A 10,348-nucleotide genomic window follows, 5' to 3' on the forward strand; every position below is an offset into this window, starting at 1 on the left:
TCCTGGATGTGCAAGAATCTTTGCATTTCAGGACTTATGCCATGTGAAAAATGCATGTGGGTGTGTTAGTGCAGAAAATGCTATTTTCTGCACACACAAAAACCCACAAGTATTTTTAACCAAAAAACCCCCCAAAACCAAAAAAAAAAAAACAAACACCCCCCCCCCCCAAAAAAAAAAAACAAGGAAAGAAAGAAATGAAATAAGCATGGCACTGCGAATAGTCTTTAAAAACTACACAATTTTTAATTAAATAATAATAATAATAGGATTTATTTATATGCTTCCCAATCACTGGGAATCTGGGTGGCTTACAACAGAGAGGATAATAGACGCTTCCCTGTCCTCAGGTTTACAATCTAAAAAGACATGACACAAAAGGAGAAGGGAGTGGTGGTGGGGAAGGGGATCAGGTCCAGCATTCTTCTCTCCCTCTGAGGCCTGGACCAAGGCAGATGGACTGCAGGGAGGGCTCGTCTTCTTCAGGATAGCCTTGGTGGAGCTGGGCCTGCCTGGTCAACTCCCTCATAGGCCGGAAGATGACAGTTATGGAGAGAGGAGTCTCTTCTTCCAGGCTAGCCCTGATGGAGCTGGGCCTGCCTGGTCAACTTCCTCATTAATTTTTAATTACATTAATTTTTTGTAACAGCTTATATATTCATTCTTGACTGCAAGAAAAAAATTTGCAAATATTTACATGCATACTTATAAAAGATTCTCTGACAGAGTATCTAAATTCTTTGTGTAGGGATGTATACTTCATAACTATAAAAAAAAACCCAATCTAAGCTGCAGAGCCAAAAACAGGTTGGATCACAGAAGTGAGACGAAGGAAAGAGGGATTGAAATTCAGAGATGTGAGGAAATGATGAATGGCCAGAGATATGAGTCAAGAAAAAAAGTGGGACAGAAGCAAAAGATGTGTGTTGGTTAGAAGACAATGAGAAAACAAGGACAAACTGAAAGACTTGAATTTTGTGAGATGAAGCTGCAAGTCTCCTGTTTAATCTGGCATAACTGCTCTTCATTTAAGAGTTGTTAAATAGGATTTCCTATAATTGTGGATTCTGTTGTCACTTTGGTATTGTGACCTGATTCACCCTATGAGGGCAAAAAAGGTTAAGCAGCAGCATAGGGCAATAAGAATTTCACCCATTGATTAGTTCATTCAACCATTCCTTGGCTTTTGCTTCTGGCCTGTATTCAAATGATTAATTTAAGGCTTGCAATTTAAATTCAGCTGACTTTATTTCATATAATCCTCTGTTGTTTACTTATTACTGAAATGAAGTTATATGAGCTGCTTTCAGGGCACTGTGCAAGTAATCCAAAATGAAAATTTAAGTGAAGAACTGAACCAAAAAAACATATTTCTATTAATGTGTATTCCCTCTATAATTCAACAAGTATTTAGGGCAAATACTTTCATAGTAACTGTATTGAGTACAGTTCCCATAGTACCTGTGTTGCTCTTTCAGATTCTGACTTAGTTTAGCCTGTAAATGGTTAAGGGGAAAAACGAGTCTGTTATAAAAGCATGACAGTCTCCAAATATAAATTAATATATAAATTCAAAGGATTACAGTGTACAATGCTAGCTGAAAGAGATCTTTCAAATATAGCCTCCTTGTAAGTGAGGTTGCCATATTCCAGTTCTCTAAATCTCAAGAGATTATATTGTATAATATGGACATTAATTTTTTATTATTTTGCATAATATGCAAATTAAAGTCCTGAATTGTGGCACTGCTTGCATGTCTGACACTATGGGCCTGAAAATACAGGCCAAAATAAAGCTGCTTCAGGTCACTTTGGAGGTATGCTGTGTAAATGATGTATGAGTCCTACGAGGCCAGAAGCCATGCCAAACCTGCGCACTAGTCCTTAGGACTTTAGCATGGCTTTGGCGCAGTTTCCGGCCTCTTAGGATGCATGCATCATTTAAACAGCATACCTCCGAAGTGACCCGAAGCAGCTTTATTTTGGCTTGTCTGTTTGGGCCCTTTGTTTCAGCCTTTAAACTATTTATGAAGTAAGCACTGATCTGAAGACAGTATAATGTAATGGTTAGAGTGCTAGATCAGGAACAAAGACATCCCAGTTTAAATCCATCTGGTCATAAAGCTTACACAGGCGATTATCACACGGAGCCTTACCGTCCCTGAAATGTGGCTAAATTGTCCATAAAGTGTGCAGGTGTGATAGCCAATCACACTTGTCTCCCATGATTTAATCATCATTGAGGCATCCCGCTCCTCTTCCGTCATCAAAGCATTTGTGGAACAGCCATTTTTCAACAATGGAAACTTCTGTTATTGGCAAAATGGCTGCTCCACGAATGCTTTGATGATGGGAGAGGAGTGGGATGCCTCAATGATGATTAAATCATGGGAGGCAAGCATGATCGGCTGTCACACTCACATGCTTTATGGACGATTTAGCCATGTTTCAGGGATGGTAAGGCTCCATCTGATAATCGCCTTAGCAATATTTAGCATTAACAAGAAGGTAGAGGAGTAAATGGAAAACTCATCGTTTAGTGCCATCTTTGCCATGAACTCACTGGATAATACAGCCAACCATTGGGCAGAGTGATGCAAAGGATTGGGAAATGTGACCTGCTCGTTTCCCTCCTTTTTTTTGGGGGGGGGGAGACCTCTGTTTTTTTCTTGGCCTTCCTCCATTCCTCTGTTTTCCCTCATGCTGCTCTGCCTGTTCCTCTTTGGCATCATTTCTCTGCCTTGCACCTTGGAGGCACAAGTGTGCTTGCTTGCTTGCTTCTTTATGCTCCATCTCTTTTTTTCTTCTCTGCTCCTTGACTCATTTCATGCTGCTGCCAGCCTGCCTGCCTGCCTATACTCTGTAAAGCAGCACAAAATGCTCCTTTAACCGATGGCAATTGTACACTGATAGCCAAGCATCTATAGTGATGCTGCTACTGGAACCACAAAGCAACGAACAAGGATACAGGGAAGAGCTGAGCTGAGCTGAGCTGCACTGACAGGGGGAGGAGAAAGGCAGGAGAAGAAAGCAGGAATAATAGATAGCAGTGGCTTTTGACCCTCCCACCTCATCAGCAGGTTTGCCCATTAGGTGCAATGTATGGGCAATATTGATGTGTTGTGAAGTATAAAACATTCAAATTAATATATAAATATTTTGCAAAGTATATTAAAAGGTCTTATTATAGTGAAGCAATTCTCACCTCACTTGCCAAGGCTGCAGTATCACTCATAATTGGGCCTTTCTTTTGATACAGATGGGAACTGACTGCTATATTCCTGTTTTCGTGTTGTTTTCTTTGTCACGTTTGGACATTTTTCTTTGAGTATTGGTATACCCCTCAAAAACACCTGTAATTAAGTTACTAGATGCTAGTGTCCATGTATTTTTTTAAAATACATACATAGTATTTAAAAATTACTTAGTAAACACAATTAATAGAAGTTATAAGTTATCTAAATAGTAATTTATTCAATAAAATATTTTTTTTAAAACATACTCAGCAAGCACAGTTATAGCTACTACTTTGCTGTAGTACCTTCATCTCCAATAGCAAATTGTAAATTTCCCTGTCACCAAAATATGGTCCTTAGTCTTCTAAGTGGCTGCTGGTGTTTTTGGACATACAGTATTGAAATTGAATTCATGGTTAAAGAGTGGCCAACAACTTCAATATAGTTGATATAAATCTGTTTAGTGAAATGCCTATAGAGATTGGTATCCCATGTGGAAACTGATGAAGTGAGCATTACTAGACAGATGTTTGCATTCTGTTTCTCATTCTCCCTTCCCTACTCTCTGGGATAGCATCACAGTTGTTGCTCCACACCATGATGATGGATAAGCACATATTTGCAGCAGGCGCCTGGGGTATTTTGGTCGATAGTTTGAGTGAGCCCTGCAGCTGCAAGGCAATAGGCTAATACACTAAAGGATACAAAAATCAGAGTCAATATATACAAGTTCTCTAGTCTTCTATGGCTATACAATACTGACATACAATTCTTTTCCCTCTATATCCTGGCTATAAGAGTATATTTTGGTGACTTTAAGATGTTTTGTAAAAAGACTATAGGGAGAAGTTGGATGTGAATAGAGTGCAGATTATTTCTTCAATGGTTAAAATAATATTGATGTTTTTCTGCAAGAAAATTGTCATGACTTTAATTTTGTCCATTTATATTTATAGACCTAAACATTCATATCATGGCATCAAATTCAGATATTTTTGATAGGATAATTCAAGGCTGGAGCTGTGATTAGGAAGTGCTTATTCTTCTTGTGGTATACTTACGTTGCTTTAGCCTAACATTACTCACTACCTAAATCAGAAAACCAAAGTACATATCTGAAAAGTCCTTGTACTGAAGCGATTTCTGCTTTGCTGAAATCTTTCCCCCCTTTCTTTTTGTCCTTTTGGTTATACTGTAGCTTTAAATAAAATACAGACACAGTGTATTTTTGGGCATCAAGGGGATACAATGTAAACAAGTATTGATTGTAAGCCTGAGGACAGGGAACCGTCTGAATAACTATCTGTAAGCCGCTCTGAGAGCTTTTAGGGCTAAAGAGTGGGGTATAAATATAGTTAAATAAATAAATAAATAAATTTATATCCTACTTGTCCACTACAAGTAGTGCTCAATGCTGCTAATAATAACTTAAAAACAAAATAACTGAGTTTTAAAATATTTTTTAAAAGTCACACAAAATGCATGTCACATTTCAATAAGCTCAAATGAGTCTTGGTGGGCCAGGGATAGGTGGCCTGCCTGTTGGCCCAGTGTAGAGAGCCGGCTGTCTTGGGAGTGGAGCATGGCTATAAAGGGCCTGCCTCTGTGGTTGAACACAGCATTTTCTCAGTGAACATGACACTTGTAAATGGCTTGATTCTGAGTTAGGATTTTGTACACAGCATAGCAGTTCTCTTCCTGTGATCTATTGAAATTAATAATAAAGAAGGAACAGAGCCCGCAACAGTTGAGTACTAGAAAGCTATATAAATAAACTTTAATAATAATAATAATAATAATAATAATAATAGAGGGAAATGGGAAAATGTAGTTTTTATGATATCCTGTTCCCAAGACATTTAAGGCTTCAAGAGGTCATGACCGGAGCTTGGAAAAGTTGCTCCCAGAATGTCTCAGAATGTCCCAGCCATCATGGAGTTGGGGAATTTTGAGAGCTATAGTAAAAATGTAACATTTCCAAGCTCTGGCATGGCGAGCACTGAAAAAATTGTTCAGAACAGGATTGGTAGGCAGTGAAGGCACACATGTTCCCTGTGACCCCTCCTAGTCAATCATGGTTTTACAGCTTTCTGGACTAGATGTTTCTGAACTTTCTTCAGAGATGGCTCCCACGTAACATATAATTCACATTGATTGTGGAAGCATGTGGGTGTTGATTTCCTAAAAACCCAGACAATTTTTTTGAGAGTTATGTATTGTAATGCTTTGTTATCTTGCTATGTTTTGACATTCTTTCCCCATTAAATTGTCTTCCACCCTTTTTTTATTTGACTTGTATTTTATGCAAATTAAATTGCAACAAGCTTTAAAATTCCATCACCTGTCACACATGTTTGTTGAGAAGGCAACTTTATATTTAGATGCTTTTGTGTGTGAGAGTGTTTATGTGTGCTGTGTACTGCATAATAAGAGCACCGACTCAAGAGGTTACAAAAATATTACATAGTTTGATGTGAAAACCCACGAGCAAATTTCCCAGAAGTAATGCTGGGCTTTCTGTGTGTAGGACCAAGAGGATTAAGTGAACATGCCCACTGTCCTTGCTAGTCGCTTCTTTGAAATGTTTATTGAGCGTGAGGTAAACATCAGTCTGTTCAACAAAAGCTGTTGAGAAGGTTTAACCTTGCAAGTAAAAGGTAATATAATCAACAAGAATAGCCAGCAAATGAGACTTAAGGAGCCTCTTAATATAATGCTTCTACAGTGACTTTCTATACTACAGCTTTAAATAAACCCAAGACTGTTTCCCAGCAGTGGCATTTTCCCCAAAGGTGCAATATCTTAGTTGTCACTATGATTGATGTTTCCTTTGAACAAACGACCCCTTTAAACTAGATAAAACTGAGTATCTTACAATAGAGGTGCCATGCTCTAGCTTTTGTTTTATGAAGAAAAACTGTTCTGCAAGGAAAGTGGGGGATGTTATGATGGCTGTTGGCTTTAGCATAATTCTCATCTATTGAAAAATATAGTTATTTTAATAGCTGGATTCAGTGAAGTGTCCCATAGCAGATAAAGTGAAGGGGAAAAAAATCACTTTGTAAGCTAAAGTTCTGGTTATAGCAGAGCACAATATATAAAGTGCTAGAATGAAATAAATCTTAACAAACATTTAATCTTATGCCAAAATATTTTGGTAAGCCTCATCACTTAAAATAAATTTGTTAATACTTTTAGGAGAGGGGCATGATTGTTGCTGTTCTGTGCCTTGAGCTTATTTCCAACGTATGTTGACCCTAAGGTGATCCTGTGTGATAATGGTTTCCCCCCAGTATCTGAGCAGCACAGGTAGCCTTCTTCCCAGGTAAGAAAGGGTTACATTATGTGATGAGTTTCAGTTACATTTTAATGGGGCTCAGAATCACAGAGGTGAGGAGAGTGCACTTGCCCATAATAAGCTTCAAGGGACCACAAGGAAGAGAACACTTAACAAAGGGGCGCTTGGGTCAGGGGCTCCTGTGCCACCTGGGGAAGCTGGTTGAGACTGGACAAAAGGACTGCAGACTATGAACATCAAGGACTACAAATCCCATCTGATCATGAGTAGAATAGGAAAATGTATTAGCTAGCTTTCTCACAGATTTTTATTAATTTTCTGGCTTGGCTGAAATGATCTAATCTGTCTGTAACTTGTAACTTTTAAGTGTGCCTGAAGGAAAGGAAGTCCTTCACACAAAAAGATATCTTTTTGAATATTTCTTATGTAGAAAAAAACTTTTTCCTTTAAAAATACTTGTGTGTCTCACACTACTTTTTCACGCTCCTTTGCTCAGTCTCATTTTCTCTCCAGGGTTAGGAGGAGGAATATCGAAAGAAAGTGCAAGTGGAACCCCAACAATGTCACATTGAGTTGCTATGCAAGAGGAATTAAAATCAGTGGGTGATGGGAGCTGAGATAGGTTCTCTCTGGAGGTCCCATTTGGGTCAGGAGAAGCAGAAAGAGGGACCTCAAAAGCATTCTGAGTCAGGGGCACATAGTCACAGGGTATTCTTGACAAGATTTGTTCAAAGGATCTTTGCTGGTGCCTTCCTGCGAGTATGAAACAGTATAACTTGCCCAAAGTCATCCAGTGGATTTCTATGGACAAGTAGGGATTTGGACCCTGCTCTCTAGAGTTATAATTCAATGCTCAAACCACTACAACATGTTGGCAAACATTGTACAAGTATTGAAATCTGAGTCTTACTAGCTTTGTACTGTATATGTCTTGCTTGCTTACCTTTCTTTAAAACATTTATTGAAGGTATGGTACATTTCATCGCATCTTGAAGAGTGTTGAAGATGCTGAAGGTGGCCTTGACAAATTTACAAAGAGTTACCTAACATTTGGAGTCAACAAATTTGTGGATGGCGGAATATACTGTAAAGAATGGGCTCCTGGAGCAGAAGCAGTGTTTCTCACTGGAGACTTCAGTAAGTATTTTCAGCTACATACATTTGTTGTACTATCATGACATATCCACAAGTTAGATCTGTTTTCTTGGCTGTGCTTATGCAGTTTAATTCTTTCAAAATAAAGAGTTGTCACATTCATAGCTCAGACCACAAATCTGAGTTGTTGCTAAAATCTTGAAAATATTTCAGAAATTACAATTCTGTCTTGACAATTGGATTTCCTGGTCAAGACTATTCCAAGCCCTGAGATTTCAGTGCCATAATGAGAGATCCAGCTGACTCCTTGTTTGGTCAGTGAAGGCAGGCTGGATGATACAAGAAAAGTTACAAGAGGCAGCCTCTGGTGAGATCATTAAGCATGACACACTGAGTACCAACCACAATTGCACAGTGTATACCATTCAGATATAAAAACAAACAAACACCAAGTTTAACAAATGAGGAAAATATATTTCAGTAATTAAGAAACTGAACTTAATAGTTCAACTAATGAGCAAAATGTTTCAGCTCCACTGGCTGCCAGTTTGTTTCTGGGCACAAGTAAAAGTGCTGGTTATGACCTATGTGGCTCAGGTCCAAGCTATTTGGCAGACCATAAAAAGGTGATAAATCAGCAGGAGATAATGACAGTAAAGAGCTCTCTTAGAAATATTCAGATAGTCAGTGGGGCCAGTGGGATTGTGAACAAACCTTGAACTTAGGTAGTGTTGTGACTTAATTAAATGTGAATCTTATGTGTGCTGTGTTTTATATTCTGTTTAGTGTATCTTATTGTGAAAATTGTTGCCTTTTGTTATATGCTGGTGTAGGACCATAATAATTTATTTATTGAACTGTAAGGTACAGAAAATCATGCCTTCATGCTTGATGTTGTTGTCAAGTCCTTTCAGACTTATGCTGACCCTAAAGCAAACCTATCACAGGATTTACTATAGCTGAGAATGTGTGACTTGCTCAAGTGGGTTTCCATGGCCAAATGATGAATCGAACTCTGGTAGTCCAATGGCCAAAGCACCACACCCTGCTGGCTCCTCCTTCCTAAATATCTGCTTTGAAATCCCCTGTTTCCTCTTCATTTTCCTGGGGATGCCCTAGAATTTTATATAAAGTGAAACATCAGAGCTTGGAAAAAGGAGTACAGATTTATTAGAACAATACAAGTATGGTCCAGAATTTTGAATGGAATGAGATCAGCTGAGAATGTTTCACATTATTGCAAAAGTGAACAAATGGACAAATGTGGGCAGCAGAACTTTATTATACAGGCCAGAATACATAACATTCTAGCAATCAAGTTGAAAAATAGTAAAGGTCAAACAAGCAGAAGCAGAAAAAGAAGAGCACAAACTTGAGTGTTGTTTCTTAAAATAAATACAAGATTTGACAAGAGAATCAATCCAATGGGAAGAGAGAAGTCAATGATGATACTAAATGACAACATGGACTCAGGAAGGCACAACATAATGTTTAACATGGAATAGGAAAAGTAGAAAATGATAATTGAGTGTCTCATCCCTACTGAATTTCAGATAGTACCATGTCAGACCAGGTATTCCTGAAGGGCAGAGAGAAAGTAACAATAAGCAGAATAAAAACATACAGGAGAAGTGCAATCCTGAAATGTTTTGTCATAAAAATTCAAATATACTGAAAGCTAAAAGAGTGAATAAATTTGTAGTTTGTGAAAAGAAAATGGATCAAGAACAGTGGATGTGAAGATCCTCCATAGACTGAGTAAAATAAAAGTCACTGGCAAATGGTGAAAGAACAATTAAACATACAAACAAAGCTAATTGAAAACTGCCCATAGGGACTAGGAAGAGAAACACATGAAAGAGATTCAAAGGAAGCATTGGCATCTACAACAATAAGGCTTGATTCATTACTAAGAAAACACAAATTCATGAAAAAGGTCTTACTATTTTTAGAGTGAAAAATTGAAAAGCTAGACTGAAAAGGAGTAAAGAAGTGATTAAAGATGTTCAGAATTAATAAACCAGTTAGGGGGAGTGGGGAGACAGAAGCAGAGAGAGAAAAAAGGAAAGAGAGACTTCCAGATGGAAGCAGATTTGTATATTGCCTTCTGATTAGAAAGTGTTCACATGGAATACATAGCTAACAATGAAATTACAATAACACTGATAACATTGTTGTATTTATTTTACAGGCAGATTTATAAATTACTATAATAGTGTGACATAGATGCTTTCATACAGTATGTACTATAGTCTGACATTTTGGGTCACTGCATTTATCATTTAGTTTGATTTGGACAGCCAAAAGAGTTCACCACTTTCAAAGTTTGAGAAAAGACCTTTCAGGACTGCTTGTGGTTTCAAAACAATACAACATATTGTTTGTGTGCTGTACTGCTGATATTCATTGACTTTGATGTTTAGTTAAATACCAAATAAAATAATACAACAAACAAACAAACAATCAATCTGAGATGGAAGTATGGGCAGCCTATGGTCCACATTAGGGAAGAGGGTCATTTGGACCATAGACCACCCTGAATGGAAGGTGTACACTGCCTGTTCCTCTCCAGACATATAAGAGAGCTACTGTACCACCTCCTTTGGCCATGCTGATTTGAAAATAAGATTTGAATTCTATTTACCATATATACTCAACTATAAGTTGAAAAATTATGCCCCAAAATGAACTCCAAAATCCTGGGTAGACTTATGGACGG

General features: G+C 37.9%; 1 protein-coding gene across 4 annotated transcripts in view; it reads left to right on the forward strand.

The window, feature by feature from the left end:
* GBE1 (1,4-alpha-glucan branching enzyme 1) overlaps positions 1–10,348 on the forward strand; it is a 293,313-nt gene that overhangs the window by 127,913 nt on the left and 155,052 nt on the right. For all 4 annotated transcript variants that reach the window (XR_006103177.1, XR_006103178.1, XM_042461049.1 and 1 more), the window contains exon 2: positions 7,502–7,671. Coding sequence is in view for 2 of the 4 variants with exons in the window: in XM_042461049.1 (XP_042316983.1) it covers positions 7,502–7,671 (170 nt within the window). In the remaining 2 variants the exon portion in view is untranslated. The remainder of the gene's footprint in view (positions 1–7,501; positions 7,672–10,348) is intronic.

This window comes from Sceloporus undulatus, chromosome 3 (genome assembly GCF_019175285.1).
Source record: "Sceloporus undulatus isolate JIND9_A2432 ecotype Alabama chromosome 3, SceUnd_v1.1, whole genome shotgun sequence".
NCBI classification, from domain to species: domain Eukaryota; kingdom Metazoa; phylum Chordata; class Lepidosauria; order Squamata; family Phrynosomatidae; genus Sceloporus; species Sceloporus undulatus.